The following is a 19,132-nucleotide window of genomic DNA, read 5'->3' as shown; positions in this document are numbered from 1 at the left end:
GGCTTCTTGGCTGACTCCAGTGGAGCTCCATCTATTTACACCAGCTGAGGATCTCAGCCAAGCCTTAACTTTTGAACGTGACTATGATGGGGACAGGTATTAATACCTGGTGGTATGGGCCCTGATGAGGGCCTTACATACCAATTGTACCTTCTCCTCTCTCCACGGTGAAATATCAGAGCTAGTTTTGATTCCACGACAAGTCTACTGACAGGCTACTGAGCCGAATTCACTTTGGGCTAATGTTTTTTTTTTGGGGAGTGATAGCTCAGTGGTTTGAGCATTGGCCTGCTAAACCCAGGGTTGTGAGTTCAATCCTTGAGGGGGCCATTTAGGGATCTGAGGCAAAAATTGGAGATTGGTCCTTCTTTGAGCAAGGGGTTGGACTAGATGACCTCCTGAGGTCCCTTCCAACCCTGATATTCTATGATTCTATGATGTTTCGTGGTGAAGGGCTTGCATTGCGATGTACTGCTAATCTTCCTGTATGAGGTACTGTTGGCTTTATCCATCAAAGCTATTCAAAAGAACATTTAAACAGAGATGGCAGCAGCTAGCCCTCAGAACGGCTGCATGTATAACCATTAAGGCACCAATCCTGAAATGTGGCGTGACGCCTGTGTCTGCATGGAGCCCAATGGGGCATTACAGGATCTGTGCCTAACCTAGGGGAAAACAGAGAGGGGAAGACAGGGGCACTGTCAAGATAGAAATCATACTATCCTTATCCTGTTACTAATTACACCTTTGATTACTGCAAACAAATAGTTTTAACATCTAACTTACTGTTCACCCTTTAGGTTCTGTTTTCCCGTTGCTGTCGCTCAGCTTGGGCCATGAAACGAGATTAGTCAGTTTCACTGTAAGTTTACAATCCTTTTCATTCTCTGATCCTCCAGCCCTACCACAATGCTCTTGTGTGTGGGTTTCCACTGGTTCAGACAATGGTTTAATTCCCCTGCCAAACCTCCTTCCATGGAATTACGGAACACAGTGTCCTTTTAAACAGTCTGCAGGCTGTGGGAAGTCCAGAGTTTAAATTCAGAACCTCATCCCAGTAACATAGGCTATGAAAATGTGCACTATGCATCAGGCCAAGAGAAGGAAAAATGTGATACATTCTCAGCAACACAGCCATCTTTACTATGGACCACAGGAGTTCAAAAAAACAACCTTAGTTAACAAGAGACCTAGTCGCTAACAAAACATCATGCTATTGGAGATACAAGAGAGGCCAATCACAATCACCAGAATAAAACGGTAACCAAAAGAAAGAAAACCCCACAGCACGGCTAAATGCACTGTGGGAAATTCTCTGTAGCAAACCTATAGTGGTAACATCAGTGAGTGTGAATGTGTGTGTGTGTGCACGCGTGTGTGGGATTTCCTTTTGCCTTTAAAACAAGTAAAAAGGATGTCCGGCTTTCACACAGCTCTCGTGTCTCTTACACTTTTTTTTTTAAAGGGAAAGAATCAGTTTGTTCCAAGAACTGTGTGCAATAACGTGTTTCTCCAGGTATAGAAACAAGGACAGTTAACAAAACAATCTTCTCTGCAACACCTTTGCAAGCCGCCTCCTTCCCTCATCCACACTCTCCGCGCTGCCTGGAAATCTCTGGCTTGTCCTTCAATAAATCCCCAACTTAGATTATCAGGGGGAGGGGGAGAATTATGTATTGCTGCTGCTGCCTCTTTGTGATTTTTTTCTACTCACCCTTCCTCCCTCCCCCCAAAATATTGACTTTCAAAAATCCCATTCCAGCTACTGCTCCCCCCGGAGGCTGTGAGGTCTCCTGTGCTCCACCCTCATCTCTTGCAGTCATAAAAACCAAGTCTTGATGTGTCTTTGGTTAAAAAACCCCACAAACAAGTAATACACAGCCCAGTGTGATCCTATTCCACCCTGGGGATGTCTAATGAGAGGGTATCTGAGTAGGAAGGAAGCATTGGAGACGAGCTGTTTGCTCAGTGGAAGTTGAGGTTCCTCTAGTTTACCCTGTCCATTCCCCTCCTCTCATACTGTGGTCGCTGGCCCGTACTGGAACAAAAGAGGGGATGTCTCTTTGATTCGGACATAGAACCGCCCCTCAGGCCAGGCATTGTGGAGAGAGAGGGGTAAGAAGTCATCGGGCAGCCACTGCTCGGTGTCGTCTGACACGAACACTAGTCCAAAGTGATCCAGCTGATCCTCGCTGTAGCAGAAGGCGTCTACGTTGCCCAGCACATTCCGGGAGACCTCATTCATCTCCAGCACCACCAGCTTCACCACCTCTTCTGCCGACATCTTGGTGGTGACGTGCAGCTGTGGAAAGACGGGCAGAGAGACAGATGGTCAGCGGGGAATAAGAGAACCGGGAGGTGTCACAAGCCCACAGGCATGAACCAATGCATCCTGGGCAGATCCTTTGCAAGTGAAAGGACTTAGGGACCTAGCCCCAATCCTGCAAACGCTTGCACACAATGTGAAGCATGTGCAGGATTAGGGCCCTAGCTGGGGGCTAATTCTGTCCTTCTTTGTCCTTGTGACAGTCTGATGGGGACTGCCCTCTGAATTTTAAATCACTGACAAGCAGCTAACCTCCTCTCAGCTTGGGGCTCTCAACTACTGTGGGTATGTCTACACTGCGAGCTGGAGGTGTCATGGCCAGCTCGAGGAGACATGCCCATGCTAGCTCTGGTCCAGCTAGTGTGCTAAGCACTGAGGGTAGCCATGGCAGCAAGAGCAGCAGGGGGGGCTAGCCACCTCCAGTACATACTCACTGTCTTGGATGGCGATGGACTCGGGGCAGCTCTAGCCTCTCCCACTTCGGGGGGCGACCCTCTACTGTTAGCGCACCAGCTGGATCAGAGTTAGTGTGAGTATGTCGCCTTGTGCTGGACATGACCTCTCCAGCTCCAAGTGCAGAGGCACAGGCTGGTCCCGAGGGTTTGAAGCAGGCAGGTATCCCCATCAGCACGGCGGGGCCAAGCTCCCGTTTCCCTTGGCACACTCACGAGAGCTATGTGCAACACCCTGCAGTGCGGTGCGGTGCAGCTCCTCAGCCAGCCAGTGGGGCTAAGCCGCCTTGCAGCAGCTGAGCACCCAGCCCTGTGTTTTTAGCCTGGCATCCTTGGGGACAGCAAAAAATGCTTTAAAGCAGGCGCGTCCTGCCTTTGCAGCACCAAAAGCCAGGCAACTGGGCAGACCCCAAGGGGCAGGCTCAGTTTGCACAGAAAGTGATGGTCACTTTTAAAAGGAAAAATAAACTCAAAGAGTCACATTATCCTCTGCTTGTAACTCCCTGCTAGATAAATAGAGAGCACTCAGTTATCTGCGCTCCCTCGAGGGCCAGAAAAACCTGTAGACGTCAGTGCTGTCCTTCTCTGCAGTTACAAGGGCAGGAGCGGCAGAGGCTGCTCTGTCAGACCCGTCACTTTCCCAGAAGAGTGAAAGAGATACTTTCAAAGGGAAAGAGGCTCCATGTCTTGAAGGGAGGAAGGGAGCCCACGCCAGAGAAGGGCCAGTGCGAGGGACAGAACACAGCCCTTCCCTGCTCAGACTTGGGAGAGATGCCGGAGAGAAGATTGAGGCTGAAGGAGTGGAGTAAGCCTGTGCTCGGGAGGGCAGAAGGGTACGGCAGGCTGAAGTCAGTTGATGGAGAAAGCTAGGAAGGGTCATTTGGAGCGGGATTCATAGATGGGGAGGAAACCGTCCTTGCAGTGAAGGGAGAGCGGTCCCACTTCCGTGAGCAAGAGCAGCCTAGTTGCCAACTTCTTCAGAGTAAGAGAGGAGAGGACCCTTCTTCCTTCTCCCCACACAGGGGCCCCCTGCTGATTGCACAGCTACTTGGCCCTGGGGGCTGACGGAAGGGAGGGGCTCGCTACATAGGATCAACTGCGGGAGGGGACGGTGACACAGGATAAAGAGCGGGAACACTGCAGGGAGGATACAATGATGTAGGATAAAGAGCGGGAATGATGGGGGAGGGGACGGTGAGCCAGGATAAAGAGCGGGAAGGCTGGGAGAGGGGACGGTGAGCCAGGATAAAGAGCAGGAAGGCTGGGGGAGGGGACGGTGACCCAGGATAAGAGCGGGAAGGCTGGGGGAGGGGACGGTGACCCAGGATAAAGAGTGGGAAAACTGCGGGGAGGATACAATGACAGGATAAAGAGCAGGAAGGATGGGGGAGGATACAATGATGTAGGATAAAGAGCGGGAACGGTGCGGGAGGATACGATGACGTAGGATAAAGAGCAAGAAGGTTGTGGGAGGATGCAATGACATAGGATAAAGAGCAGGAAGGTTGGGGGAGGATGCGATGACATAGGATAAAGAGCAGGAAGGCTGGGGGAGGGACAGTGATTTAGGATAAAGAGCAGGAACACTGGGGAGGGGACGGTGACCCAGGATAAGCCATGGGATCACTGCAAGGGACGTTGACCCAGGATACACTGTGGGAATGGTGACCCAGGAGAACACAGAGTCATAGAATCATAGAATATCAGGGTTGGAAGGGACCTCAGGAGGTCATCTAGTCCAACCCCCTGCTCACAGCAGGACCAATCCCCAACTGAATCATCCCAGCCAGGGCTTTGTCAAGCCTGACCTCAAAAACCTCTAAAGAAGGAGATTCCACCCCCCCCCTAGGTAACCCATTCCAGTGCTTCACCACGCTCCTAGTGAAAAAGTTTTTCCTAATATCCAACCTAAACCTCCCCCACTGCAACTTGAGACCATTGCTCCTTGTTCTGTCATGTTGCATTGCATCTAACTGTCGAATTAAACAACTCTCTAGTGGCCCAGAAAGGAGGCTGTGGACTATGGAGTGGTGGAGCATTAGAGGAGGGGAGGGAGGGAGGGAAGATCATGCCCATATCGAAATGAGCTCCCTGGACACAGGGTTTCTGCACCGGCCAGTATCTCCATCAACCCCAGCTTCTGGCAAGGCTGCACGCATTGGGAACAGCACAGGCCTGTCTACCTGGCCCTTGCTCCTTAACTCTCCTGCCATCTCTAGCATCAAATCAGCCGCACTGGCACAGAAAAGGTGGGGTACTGCTGCCAACACAGTGGGTGCCAGCTCCTGTCATCTCAGCCTGCTGGGACGTTGGTGGCCATGCTGCACTGTGGAGCAGCTGTGATGGCAGCAGCAAGAGCAGAAAATATTAAGGAGAAAAGCCTCAGTGGGAAGGTTGGACAAACGCAGTATTCTCAGGCCTACGGGCAAAGAGCCCCCTCATCGAGTGCTCCCCCCAGGCCCTATTTACATCGCCAAAGCTGGGCTTTATTGTTGCTGTTCAGAGCAGACTTTCCTGCTGCCCTGGGGGCACGGTGATACCTTAACGCTGGTCTCGTTGGACAGTCCGGTTTCGTACTGAGGACAGACCCGTAAGGTGGCTGAGCCTGGCTTCTTCCCCCGGTTTGCTATGTATCCTGGCTCTGGTGGCTCCTGGAAGGTGCGAGTCCACTCTGCTGAGCGCGTCCGGAAGACAGGTTCAGAGCTTTCAACAACCTGGCTGTGCTCAGGGCTGAAAGCTGAGCCAGTCTCCAGCCTGAGCAAGCTGCACTGGCCTGCTGTCCTGGTTTCTGTTGGGGAGCTATCGACGGAGCCAGGACAGGACTTCCTGGCCACCTGGAAGAGGGGCTTGGGGAAATCCAAGCTGCTAGTGCGGACGCAGTAGGCCTGACGCTTCTCTGTGATGCGGAGAAGCTCAATCTGCCGGCTGGGGAGGACAAAGTCACTGTCATACAGCTCTGGGGGTGGCCGGGGTTCCTCCGGGAGCAGCGGTGGGGCTTTGAGTTCATGGCTCTGCAGGACGTCAGGGGCACTGTCCCTCAAGGTTCGGGCAATTTTTCTGCCACAGCACTCAGGCCCCGAGGAGTAAACCAGGTCCAGCTCCTTGGGGCTTTGGGCCCTGCTGGAATCATAATCACTGTCTGTAGCCAGGAACACCTCTGATGAGCCCTCCTCATCTGAGATCCCGTGGGAATCTGCTGGGAATGAAAAGGAAGAGTAGGGTCATCATTTCTCTGAGTCAATGCAAAAGGCCAGTGAAGCTGTCTGAGTATGATTTGGAGTTCAGGCAGCAAAAACCAGAAGGCATCACCCCCCTACTGCGGGCTGAGATATTTGTGCCTCTACCTTGGGTAAGTTGATTTAGTCAATGTCTGGCTGCAAAGGTCACAAGTGAGCAAATCTATGAGTCTGAAGGCAAGAAATAGCTTTATCCTCTAGGCTTCTGATTTCCAGCTTTTATTGACATTTACTAGTGAAAGCCTATGGCCAGAATTAAAATCAGAGCCACTAAATATCAGTTTGAACAACCAGAATGTGACATTTACCAGGTGGCTTCAGTCCTCCCCACTTCTGGCATTGTTCCAGCTCCCGGTCCATTTCCCCTACACTGCACAGCTGGAGATGGATCTGTTCACTCAGCATGAGAGCTGCAGAAAAATGACGCTTTCTGAGCGAACATTCCACCCTCCTCCTTGACTTCTGGTGAACGCCCCCCAGACCATGAAGCCACTGTGTCGGAGTTCTCAAGGCCCACCTTTGACTCCTCCTTCCCAGGGCTGCTCGTTCGCTCACGGGCAGGGCCTACTTAACATGGGGCTCATGGTACTCATTCAGCTATGTAAATGCCACCCTGGCTTTGCAGCTGTCTGCTGCCTCTTGCTTTTCAGAGCCCTATGCATGGAGTCAGAGAAATATGCCAAGCCATCTGAGTGATCTGGATTCTAGCCTACCCCCTGATTCATGAACGCAGCTGTTGGCTATGTTCTGATTCCAGGCAGCCAATTGCGATGTGGGTCCCCAACCCAGCTCCTCAAACCTTTATCACTGGTGATGGTACTGGAGACAGGATGCACCTAGATTTATTTTCCAGATCCCAGGTGGAGTCTGCAGTGCTGTTACTTAGAGGCACCTGTTATGACTTGTGAGCTGAGCCAACTGGGTATGAAAGCTATTGAAATTGTACTTAGATGATCAGCTGCTTGGGGCAGAGCCTGTCTTTTTGTGTGTGTGCCTAGGACAATGGAGCTCAGATCCATGAATGAGCCTTCTAGGAACCATAATAATAATAATAAAGGATAATAAAGTATATAGAGCATATGTGGAATAATTAGATACCATCATTACAGAGTCATTTTTCTATTCATAGCCTTAATGCAAGCATCAGATGGGATCTGGGTAGCAAAACCTTCCACTCTAAGCTGAAATAGGTTTCCATGAAGGATCGGAGAATGCCAGACCCATTGGACTTTGAAAACTCACCAGTCAGATTTCATTCACAGAATATTTACAAGCAGCTGCAACATTCCCAGTTGTATGATAAAACATGAACTGACTAGGCACCACCTGGCTAGGTGCTTCATGACACGCCAGGATCCCTTACCAGAGTTGAACTTGCGGCTTGTTTCCGGAGATGGGGTAGGTGAGGGGAGGTAGTCCAGGTGCGATGACGTGGACTGCGTTTTCTCCTTCATTGCACTGCTGGATTCACTGAGAAACCAGATGAGAGGTACGCCACAAGACGGCTGCTTGTACCGGGCATGCTGCAAGGCGTCCATCATCCAGCGCATCTCACGCCAGATCTCCTCCATTTGCTGCCAAGGAGAAAGATAAAGAACCCGTTTAAAAAAAATAACAGGTCTCTCCCTGGCCCCAAACAACCACAGGCAAGGTCACACGTCCCTAAATGCACAGGGACCTGGTACTGGGATAACAGTGCCAGAAACATTCCCGAGGGGAGTCTTTTCCCAGAGGATGGCACTGCTGTCTCATGAGCCCCAGAATCCCTTGGACATAACAATACGTAGCAATTGTGTCAGGTGTTTCATCTGCTGATCTGAAAGCACTTTGTAAAGGTGGGGTGAGAATCTATCTATACATCTCAGGTACTGAGCTGGCCCCCATGCCAGGCATCTGAGTGCCTCACAATCTTTAGTGTATTGACCCTCACAATGCCCCAGGGGTAGGGCAGGGCTGTTATCCCGGTTGTAGAGGGGAATCAAGGACATCTGTGGCAGACCAGGGAATTGAACCCAGATCTCCCATGACCTAGCCACTGGGCCATGCTTCCTCTCCCCTGTCAAAAGAGGAAACTGCAGCACAGAGTGGTCACGGTGGTCTGGAACCAGGTCAGCGACAGAGTCAGGAACAGAACTCAGCTCTCTTAGCTCCCAGCATGGTGCCCTCAGCACAGCAACGTACTACCATGCTCACCTAATGGCCTCTGCAAAGCCTGTCCCATTTGCAAGAGTTCCTTGCTCTGGCAATGGAAACTCTGGAAGCAAAGGCATGGCGTGCTCTTTGCATTTGCATACCCAGCATGCACTTCCAAAGCCAGTCCCAGCAGGGCAGGTTTCAGGCTATGAGAACAAGGTGGGAGACCTGGGCTTGCCATTAGCATTGTTAATGGGAGCATTGCTTCAGAGCAGGGGTGGCTTGACAGAGTGTCTGCTGCAGCCACTTCCCCTGCAGACCATCACTGCTAGGTCAGAGAAGCACCGTAAAAGTACCTAGATGCAGGACAGTAGAGCTGATAACTACAGTGGAAATGGCCAAGAGCCTCAAAAGTTTTAAACTCCTAATGCCCATTGATTCCAATGGGAGCTAGGAGCCTAAATACCTTTGAGGTTCTGGGCCTGTGAGCTGTAGATGATGCACAGCTGGCAGAGGCAGATCCATGCCAGATCATACCAACCTAAAGTGGGTAATCTGATGATGGACACGGGACCCTCTGGACAACCCGTACAGGGTGAACAGAATGCTGGCATGGCAGCCCAGTCCAGAGCAGGACCCACCCACTGCGCCCCTCTTCTGCCACACACCTGTATGTAGTCCTGAACCTGCTGGTGCCTCTGCTTAGCTGTGGAGAGCTCAGCGTCTGAGAAGGCCTCCCTGAGGCTCTGCTGGGAAAGGAGAGACTCAAGCTCCAGGAGCGCGGACACTTGGCAATACTGGCTGATGAACTCTCGGTCATACGTGAAGAAGTGAACTGGAAAAGCAAAAGGCGAGAGGGGAAGGGCATACGATGGTGGGAGGGGCACTGCGAGGTGGGAATGGCTGATGCTGTGTGAACAGACTGAACCCGGCAGAGATGTATCAAGGACTCCGAGGACAGGACTGCACACACATGAAGGCTGAATTCTGCCCAGACCACATGAGGGGAGGGTGTTCTCCATTACTGAGGGTGAAACCCACAGCTGGGGAAAGCAGGACTGAATGAGTATGGACAAAGGCCCATCTTTTGCTATCACCGCTAGCTCTGCAACAGTTCCCATGCTGCAGTGCTAGCCCAGGTCCAGGTACTGGATTTAGCATTATTTCAGAGAAGTGACATCCTTTATGGAGGTTGCTGAAACGGGATGGAGGGACTGGCCCTCCTCACAGGTGTATCTGAGCTGTAACAAGGGGCAGCCATTGTTCTCTCCCCCTGGTGGCTGCCCAGAGGAATGCAGAGAGTGCATGATGGGGGCTGAGCTGGGATACCAGAGAGATGCAATGTCTGCTGCACCTGCCATTCACTGTCACTGTGCTGCCAGCATCTATCACACTGCTCTCTGAAGAGCTGGGGGGTGAACAAGCTAGTGTGGTTAGCAGTCCAGGCAGCTGGAAAGACCTCACTCAGCAGCACCACCTACAAAAGCAAAAGACTCGTTCTTGTAAGCCCTGAGTGGACCCAGCAGACTGAGCCATTTCAGTCTGCCCTCATCAGCAAGCTGCGTGGCAAAAGCAGGCTTTGTACCTACAGCAGCTACCCCAGCGCCTTGCTTCTCTGGAGCCACAGTCCTGCTTTCTCCCCTGGAGCCCCTGGCTCCTGCAGACACTACAGGACAATCCCACTTAACAAGGACAACAGGAGACTTTCCCCTTCCACCACACAGGAGAGATCAAGGTGGATCACTGCGACATGGGAGAAGATACCCACCTCTCCATGGGGGTATCAGCACTCCTGTTACCAAGGATAGGCAAGACAATCACAAAGCCCACAACAGTGTGAGTTCCCACCCACTCCCTGGCACCTGAGAAGCTTTGAGAACCCCTTCTGCACATTCTCCTTCCCTGGGGCACCTGCACCCCACCAGACTCTAAAAGCTCCTCTTCCAGGAACTCCAATGGTCCTCTCTAAGGTGGGGTTGCTCCTGCCCTGACTGTGGTGGAGCTCAGCACTGAGGTGACTCTCTAAACCTCTGGAAGGCTAACTCCTCCCAGCTGGCTTTGTTAGGGCAGGGGAACGTGCCCCTAAGCAGGGGGAAGGCACTGCCTATCACTGCAGGGCCCAAAGGATTGTGAAGGGGAAGGAAGGCAGGAGAAGGGCAAGATGGAGGTGTTCTGGAGCAGTACTGTGCAGGTCACATTCAGATCCAAGATTAGAGGACACAGGAGGCAGGGATGGTTGGGCTTCCTCTGTTGACGTTCTCACCTAGCTCAAAGATCTGGAGAGGCAGCGTGAGGAAGCCAGAGCGAGGGGTGTATGGGCTGTTCTGGCCCGGGGCAGTGCAGACATCATCAGATGGAGGAAGCAGCAGGAGAAAGGAGACTTGTCCCCCGAAGTCTAGCACCTCCTGACTGTACAGACGGAAATCTTTAGCCTGCAGCATTCAAAGAGAAAAGCAGGAACAATGCGTTATTTCCACCAGTGTAACCAGAGCAGCGCAAAATCATCACCCCTCTTCGTCTTAGACAGAAATGTCCCAAAGCATGGCTGATGGCAGAGCGCTCCCCTGCCCACCGAGCATGCTTTGAGCATCACCACTTCCCATATGACAAAGGCTCCCAACGGACCTCCCCACTGATGGGGAGATAATTAGCATCCATCATTTACTCCCCAGGTGCCAGGCTCCATTGCTTTGTTATGCTGTACTACCATCCCAAATTCTCTTTGGTCTGGGATAGCTTGGACACCTCACCTCCTCCGATAGCCTCTATGCTGCTTCTTTAGACTTCTTTAGAGCAAAATCCAAGAGAGAGAGAGACCCTCCACCCACCCCTGCAGTGACCTCAGCCCCAATCCAGCAAGGTATTTATGCATGTACCTAATGTTAAGCATTAGGATGCTCACCTGCCTATGGACCTTGCTGAGTCAGGACCCTGGGTTGGAAATTGAATGGAGGAAAAGGGATCAATTCTCAGTGTGCCCCAGTGAGTCCAGCTCCTACCAGAGGTTAGCTGGAAGAGGGGTCCCATCACTGCAGTGAGCTGAAACAAGTCGCCTCAGGCAGAGCCAGGTGCTACTGCCAATCAAAACACAACTGTTTTGTTTTGGGCCCAAGGGCAGTTACTGAGGAGGTGCTGAACTCAGAGAGCAGCTCCCAGCTCTGCCTCTGGGGCAGGGACAGAGACATGCTTGTAGCCCCACAAACTCAATTCAGTTTGTGGGGCAAGGGAACACAATGAACACTTTAACCACAAAGGGGCCAGTCCCGCCTCCAGAGGCTGAGACAGCTGGTTTGCCACGGCACAAGCCAGCAGGCTGTGTGGACCACAGCTCCCGCCATTCCTCCCACACCCCTCAGCTCCCACTTTTACCTCTTGCAGGGGGATGTTTACCAGGTTCACTAGCTCCTTAATGGCCCCTTGGAGCTCCTGATACAAGGGGTTCTGGGAAGTCTCAAACTCTGGCTCGGTGGGACTTGGCTCCTCCAAATTGGCCAGGTTCTGTAGCCACTCCCACTCCTCCCTGGAGAACAAGAGACAATCACAGAGAGAAACCAGAGACTCGCCATCGTTCAGAACTGTCCACAGCCACGTGTCAGTGAGCATGCATTAGCAGGTATGTACTGTGAACCATGGCATTCATCCCTGAAATGCAGCCTAAGCTTCACCTTTCTTCGGGGAGGCATCTGAACGGTAGCCAGCAGCTCCTCATAACAGTCTCCTAGCTGGTGAAAGAGCAAGAGGGAAGAGCACAGTGCCTTGGTTTAAATCTCAGCTACAGAGGATAGCACTGGGTCATGGTTTAATTATAGCTCACAGAGCAGCTGGTGCCTTGGATGTCCCAGGCAGCCATGAACTGGGTTTGGAGCAGAATGTAAAGCTAACGGCAGGGATGACAGTATGGGAGAGGCAGGCAGCAAAGGTGGGATTTTGGGGTCTGGATTCGAGAAATGATCTTGGCTGGCCAAGCTAAGCCACTCAGGACTTCAGCTGCTGTGCATGCCCACCTGGAGATGTTGGGATTGGTCCGTATTTTCACATGGCAAAGGATGTTGGGTAACTCTTCAGGCACCAGCACTCGGATCTGGTCTACTGCACTGCAGAGCTTCAGATAGCCCAGGTAGAGGCCTGGGGCGAGGGCTTGGCTGCTTCTATGGTGGTAAGCCAGTTTGTCCTGAGGAGGAAGAAGAGGTCAACATAAAGCATCTCACATGGCAGAACTCTCCCTCACACTCTTCCTCGCTACCTCTACACACAATCTGCAGACGGACAATGGCAGAACTGGGGCTGTCAGGGGTAGCTCTGAGGAAACTTGCCCTTTCGGAGTCCTAGGCAGAGGGATGAACAGATCTGGATAAATTAAGAACCAAACCAGGCCTCAGCCTCACACTGAACCGCGTGTGCAGTTTGAATGAGTTCTGTTCAGTCATTTCACCTGCACTTCCAGTCTTCAGCCAGGACCAGCGCCCCAACAGCAGAGAGCTAGAAGGACTGGCAACCACACAAAAGAGCCTGTTGTCAGATTGCCAGCCCCATGTTGCAATCCTCCAAGATTCGAGAGCCTTACAACCAAACTTTTTGTGGTTTGCCTGCTGCTAATCCTACCTGGCACTGACAGTGGCTTTGTGTCAGCTGCCTCAAGAGCCCCTTGTACAGGTGCTTGAGGAGATCTTGTTGAGACAGACACATGTCTGAAGGGAAGAGAAAGGAGAGAGGCTGCAGTACGAGAATCAGAGGGTGCAAAGACAAAGGTAAGGCCAGGCCATCAGGGAAGGGGAAATTCTTTGCAGAGGTTTGCTAACAGGCTGGGGAAAGAAACAGCCCAGGGAAGCAAAAGGAGCAATTGGTATAAAAAAAAGGTAAACAAGTATTTGGAGAACTAAATACCACATTGAGGGGACTTGCCACAGACTGCTCAGGAGACGCAGAGCCCAGATCGGCTCCTGAGCCTTATTCTCCTAAAACTTTCCATGATTCCTTTCCCCCCTCCAAGCCCTCCTTTGGCATGAGAATGGCCACCTGCATTGTTATCAGCAGCATATCCAGAGAGGTGGGCTCTTCTGGAGAGGAGATGGACTTGCGGCTTGTCTGCAGCTTGGAGAGTGGGACCCAGCGGACGCTCTCAAAGGTCTGGTTGGTTTTCACCTCCTTCAGTGTCACTATCAAGATGTTGCCCTGCTTGTCTTTGATTGGCTCAAAGAAGACCTGTCCCAGGTCCTGGATTCCTAGCAGCCCCTTCATAGACATAGACATAGATAGGAGACTTGTTATGGGGCAGCACTGACTGATCTGGCTCTGCAGGAAGCTAGCCACTCCATATCCTGAGAGGAGGCTGTTTCTGTGTCTGGGGAGGGGGCTGGAGTGGTGGGTTATGAAGGGCATGGGCATCCTTTGTCTATGTAGTCTTGGCCAGGGCATGCATGGGGGACCCTCTTCATATACCACCCTACACCCCTCAGCTGCAGCATTTAGCCTGGCAGACTTGGAGAGGACAAAGAAAGCGATAGTGGTCCAGGGCACTGGTAAGACTGGTGGGCTAAAACCCGGGGTTATCATTAGGGCCCTACCAAACTGAGGGTCCATTTCGGTCAATTTCATGGTCATAGGCTTTAAAAAATCGTAAGTTTCATGATTTCTGCTATTTAAATCTGAAATTTCACGGTGTTGTAATTTTAGAGGTCCTGACCCAAAAAGGAGTTGTGGGAGGGTGGGGGTCGCAAGGTTATTATAGTGTGGGTTGCGGTACTGTGCTGGACAGCTGGAGAGCAGCGGCTGCAGGCCGGGAGCTCAGCTCTGAAGGCAGAGCCGCCGCCAGCAGCCGCGCAGAAGTAAGAATGGCCTGGTATTGTATTGCCACACTTACTTCTGTGCCGCTGCCCACAGAGCTGGGCCCTCAGACAGCAGCTGCCCAGCTCTGAAGGCAGCAGTGCAGAAGTAAGGGTGGCAATACCATACCAGGCCATCCTTACTTCCGCGTTGCTGCTGGCGGCGGCTCTGCCTTCAGAGCTGAGCTCCCGGCCTGCAGCCACCGCTCTCCGGCCTCCGAGCTTTGAAGGCAGCACAGAAGTAAGAGTGGCAATACCACAACCTCCCTAAAATAACCTTGTGACACCCTGCAACTCCCTTTTGGGTCAGGACCCCCAATTTGAGAAATGCTGGTCTCCCCGGTGAAATCTGTATAATATAGGGTAAAAGCACACAAAAGACTAAATTTCACCAGGGAAGACCAGATTCCACAGTCCGTGATGGGTTTTTCATGGCCGTGAATTTGGTAGGGCCCTAGTTATCATCCAACTTGGATCTCCCTAGTTATCATCCAAATTGGATCTCCTCGTCTATCACACACTAGGTTCTTATGTTCCGCTAAGTAGGTTAGGGAGTGACTGGGTGTGTCTCACGGCATCACGTCCATGTAATACTGCAGTAGGATTCCCAGGTCGGAATGTCCCCCTGCTGACATTACTGGATTGGTACAGCGAACCTGTCTCGATAAGAGATGCCCCACACAGCGGGGCTGTTGGGCCCACTGCTTCTTTCTCATGCACCTCCTCCCACCTGCATTTGTGAGATGGCCAGCAGCATCTTGAAGCGCGTCTGCAGGACACAGGAGCAGGATGACTGGGAGACGGTGAGACACTGACGCAGCCACAAGATCTCATCCCACATGCAGGCAACCTGCAGTGTATGGAGCAGAGCCATCAACAACACACCCCCACCTAGGATTTTATAACACGCCTGTCACCCAGGAGACCTGTTCAACCCCCAGTAATGTCAGCACAGCTCAGAGACGAGGGACAGCTACACAGTACAAGAGCAAAAATAAAACACTGGATTTGTGTAGGTCCTACATAAATTTTGTCCGTGCATTTTAACATCTCTGCAATCGAGGCCTTTTTAAACCTACATCTGGGACATCCCAGAGGGTGTTCCTCGGCAGATTAGAACCATTTTAAGATATGGGAGATCAAATGCTGGTCTTGAACTACTTGGCAGCATCCCTTTCCACCGCTTCAGTGCTGCCTCCGGAACACGCTGCACTACAGTGGTATCCTGTATGCCTAGTTCTGCATGAGCCTACGGAAGTGACAACGCTGCTGCTGCAGCAAAAGGCAGCAGTGACACAGTCAAACACAAGGCTGCTGACAAAGAGGCAGAATATCCCTTCAGAGAAAGGTGGTACAAATCCGCAGCAGCATAGATGGGTGGCACACAATGGGCACACACAAGGGGGGTTCTATGTGGGCCACTGCAAGCGGATATGTTGTGTTTCTTCTCCATTAAAGGCTTCAGGCATGTCGTCAGTGCTTGGGCTGTGTGGAAGCATCTTCCAGGAGGTTTCTCCATTAGTACAGAAAGTGGGACGAGCTACAGTCCTGGAACAGTCACCCCAACTGGTGTCAGTGGCTGCCAATTGGAGGTTGGCACTAGTCATACAGCTTGATTCATGCTGGCTCTGCCAGTGTCTCACTGCAATGAGCTCTCTATGGTATTCTATAGCCATGCTGTGTTGAACACATGAGGGTAGCATCACAGAGAAATGTCTAGAGACAACATCGGGAAGCCCAGGAGCTGCAGTGGTCTGAATGTGCAGTGGTCTGAAACCTTGGTGTAAGTCACAGAAGTAGCACCCACTAATTTCATCCACCTAGGCTGCCACTGACATGGTGCAACTGTTCTCAATCCAGCTAAACCTCAGCCCTCAGGATAAACCCAGATCCAGTTAGCTGAGGGTGAAAGAACTGCAGTAGTAAATCATTATGGGGCTACTACATCTACTCAGCAATAGAAATGGAACAAGGCTGGTTTCAGACACTGGTGGGTAAAATCTGAGTCTTTCCTTGATCTTGTTAAAAGAATCCCGCAGCAAAGCACTTAACTGGATGGTGTACTGCCCTGAGCCCTAATTTCACCAGTGCCTGAACAGTGGTGGCATAGGAAAGGTGGCCTGCAAACACAGGTGCTAAGGCCATAGCATGCAGGACGGAGCAGCCACATGTGTTACCTTGGTGAACCAAAGGAAGTCCTGCATGAGTAGGCAGGAGTAGGTGTCATCTATCTCCACCACAGGGATCTGATCCTCATGTGTCACCAGGATGTTGTCATCTTTGTAGAAGATGGAGGTGAGATACAGGCCCCTGTGGTGAGAAAGGAGATAGATTTTGGGAGAAAGCCCGTTATTGCTGCGGGGTAGGTTAGTTTCCAAAGGTGTCTTTCTCCCAGAGTGCACAGGGGAGCCTAGAAGCAGGGACTTCGAGATGCAGGAAAGCAGGGAAAGCAGGTGTGTGTAAGAGCAAGGGGAAAGATTTCCTAAATGACTGTTTTCTGCAGCCCCTCAGAGGTCCACTGTCCCCGGTGCTGATGCAAGCCAGTGGCCAGCTCCCCTTGCTGACTGGCTCATCCCTGAGGACGAGCCCATCTCCTCCAAGAGCAGAAACAGCTTTTGCTATTGAAGCTCAGGTTTTTCATTAAGTTTTGCTTTTGTTTTTATCATGTGCAGGAAGCCAAGTCCAGGCCGCTTTACACCATGACAGCATGGTATAAGTCTACGATGGGAGACACGCTCCCAGATATTAGAACATAAGAGCGGCCATACTAGGTCAGACCAATGGTCCATCTAGCCCAGCACTGCGTCATTGACAGTGTCCAGTGCCAGATGCTTCAGCTGGAGTGAACAGAACCAGGCAATTTATTGAGTGATCCATTCGCTGTCATTCAGTCCCAGCTTCTGGCAGGCAGAGGTTTAGGGACACCCTGAGCATAGGGTCGCCCCTGCCATTTCACCCACACTTACCTTTTCAGAGTCTTTAAGAACTTGCTGCCAGGGTGGAAAAGGTGCTTCAGGCTTTTGGAGACTGAGTGCTTCCTGCTCTGGGGCTGGTTCTTGCAGGACTCTGGAGAACAAGGCAGCATAGAGAACCGTAAATCGGGATGTGGGGGCGCTATTTGTACAGTGCCCACCACCACAGCATGCTGACCCTGGAAACGCTTAGTGCCAGTGAATGGTGCTGGGGTGACAGTTCTGTCTTTAATCAGAGACCAGGTATATGGTGCATGGGTGGTGCAAGCTTCCCCACATGGATCCAGGGCTGGGTTTGACCCAGTGACCTGTAGGTGAAAGGCTCTACAGACTGATACCAGCCCCACTTCTCTGCTAACTTGCTACGTGCTTGTGAGACTTCTGCAGTTCCAGCACTGGGAGCAGAAATGCAGCGGTACAGTGAGAAAGGCTGTTCTGGAAGCCAGCAATACCAGTGATCTCAAAGGAGCCTCCGAGACACACCAGGACTGGGGTGCAGGTCTCAGTCACCCCAGAGCCTCTGGATGTTCCTCACCATTAAAGAGAAGCTGGTTACAATCTCCTCCCTCATGCTTTCACTGGCTGCCTCCTTCATGTCTTTTCAGACAGGACACTGGCAATGGCTTTGTCTCCCCATTTCCTCTGACCCTGCTGATACCAGCAGTGTACCAGGGTTCCCAGTAGCTCCCTCTGCTAAGAAGCAATGCAAGTGGAGGGGGGCAGGCCCACCCCAAAGCCATCTAACGTCTTCTGAAGGGGCACCACCCCACCAAGAACAGTACTGTCATGTGCAAAGGAACATGCTGTAGGGAGGGACAAGCTGTACTGATTCTAGTGTTAAAACTCAGCTACCAGAACTACCCCTCTTGCGCCTATCTAGTCTGATTTCATCCCTCGGAGCAACTCCTCCTAGCTAGTAGGGGTTGGCTCACATGCTATCCTAGCCTGTGCTGTAGAAACCGTGAGCTTTGCATCGGCCTGAACACCCGGACTCACCATGGCAGACACAATGCTGGTGCACAGTCTTCACTTGGCTGAGAAGGTGATCTAAGGCTTCGGCTTGTCCCCTGCGCCTTGGTGCTCTCCCATCATATTCCCGCCAGTCTATGGGGAAGGAGGGTGACTATTACCCCAGTGTAGGTTTGACCAGTGCTGAAGCTGCCTCAGGCTGATGGAGCCTCAGCTAACCCCTTTCAGCCTCACAGCTAACGTTCAGGAACAGCTGTTTCCTTCTATTTCCTACCCCACCCTCCAATGTCAGGTCTCCATGAAGTCACAGCATGCTACATGGTTCTTTACCTCCTGGCTGCCTCATCTGCCCAGTCCATAGGCAGGAGCAAACTACTGTAGCCAAGTCATGGGGTAGGGGTCTAGGGAGCCTGTGAGAAAGCCTTCTTTGTCTTCTTTTCTCTTGCCCACAGGCCACTCATGGCTACGCTTTCCCGAGATGGATGGGATGAAGTGAGCAACCCTTGGAGCTCAGTTAGTGACACTAGCTGGGAGGCATTGCTGCCTAGAGAAAAACAGAAGTCACCAGGGTGGCTCACTGGGCAGGAGAAACTACATGCCTTGCATGGGATACTGGGCCAGATCCCCAGAGGATGCAAATGGATGCAGCCCTGTTGTCTTCACTGGAGCCGCGCACATTGATACCCGCAGAGGATCAGGACCAATATTTTGTGAAGCTACAGAGTACAGAAGAGGGGAGCCAAGATTCAGCGGAACAATAACACAGATGTTCCTTTCTCTTATGAGCCCATTTTGTGGGAGCCCATTTTGTGACAGCCATGCAAAACCTGCACTGTCCCATGGCAGCAAGTAGGCTTTGGAGACTGATCTTGGGTCATTCTTCAGAGACAGCACAGATCTTTCTTTCGCTCCCCATCTCGCCCTGTCTCTCTCTCTCTCTCTGGATCAGTTCAGATTTTGGACAGACATTGGCCATGCTTAGCACCTGCATGCCGCCCACCCACCCAACAGTAACTGTGAGTGGTCAGACGTTAACAGCTGTGGCCAGGAGAAGGAGATGACAAATCAAGGTAAAGAACAAGGTCGTGTCTGCTGCTGCTCTTGACTGTTTGTTTAAAAATCTTTCCAGTGTCTTCCTCCAGGACTTCCCTGGAGCTGAAGCTTCCTCAGACCAGTCAGTGCTGAGAGCACAATGCACCTAGACAAATAAATAAATAATCCC

The 19,132-nt window shown here is 51.7% G+C and overlaps 1 protein-coding gene across 11 annotated transcripts in view; it reads right to left on the bottom strand.

Moving 5' to 3' along the window:
• Positions 1 to 162: 162 nt before the first annotated feature.
• The window catches only part of LOC141995026 (ankyrin repeat and fibronectin type-III domain-containing protein 1-like), a 559,159-nt gene continuing 540,189 nt past the window's right edge, over positions 163 to 19,132 (bottom strand). For 5 of the 11 annotated variants that reach the window (XM_074965740.1, XM_074965735.1, XM_074965741.1 and 2 more), the window contains 12 exons: positions 17,938 to 18,045; positions 16,936 to 17,035; positions 16,147 to 16,279; positions 14,700 to 14,819; positions 13,164 to 13,379; positions 12,152 to 12,318; positions 11,517 to 11,667; positions 10,411 to 10,579; positions 8,816 to 8,982; positions 7,378 to 7,588; positions 5,319 to 5,974; positions 163 to 2,302 (listed from right to left, as the gene is read on the bottom strand). In XM_074965740.1, the coding sequence (XP_074821841.1) occupies positions 2,015 to 2,302; positions 5,319 to 5,974; positions 7,378 to 7,588; positions 8,816 to 8,982; positions 10,411 to 10,579; positions 11,517 to 11,667; positions 12,152 to 12,318; positions 13,164 to 13,379; positions 14,700 to 14,819; positions 16,147 to 16,279; positions 16,936 to 17,035; positions 17,938 to 18,045 (2,486 nt within the window). In that variant the 3' untranslated portion in view covers positions 163 to 2,014. The remainder of the gene's footprint in view (positions 2,303 to 5,318; positions 5,975 to 7,377; positions 7,589 to 8,815; positions 8,983 to 10,410; positions 10,580 to 11,516; positions 11,668 to 12,151; positions 12,319 to 13,163; positions 13,380 to 14,699; positions 14,820 to 16,146; positions 16,280 to 16,935; positions 17,036 to 17,937; positions 18,046 to 19,132) is intronic. The other 6 variants (XM_074965742.1, XM_074965743.1, XM_074965744.1 and 3 more) reach the window with 3 other exon arrangements.

Source organism: Natator depressus, chromosome 10, assembly GCF_965152275.1.
Source record: "Natator depressus isolate rNatDep1 chromosome 10, rNatDep2.hap1, whole genome shotgun sequence".
NCBI classification, from domain to species: Eukaryota; Metazoa; Chordata; order Testudines; family Cheloniidae; genus Natator; species Natator depressus.
Note: the sequence above shows the minus strand (reverse complement) of the source record. Positions and strands in the feature narration are given on the sequence as shown.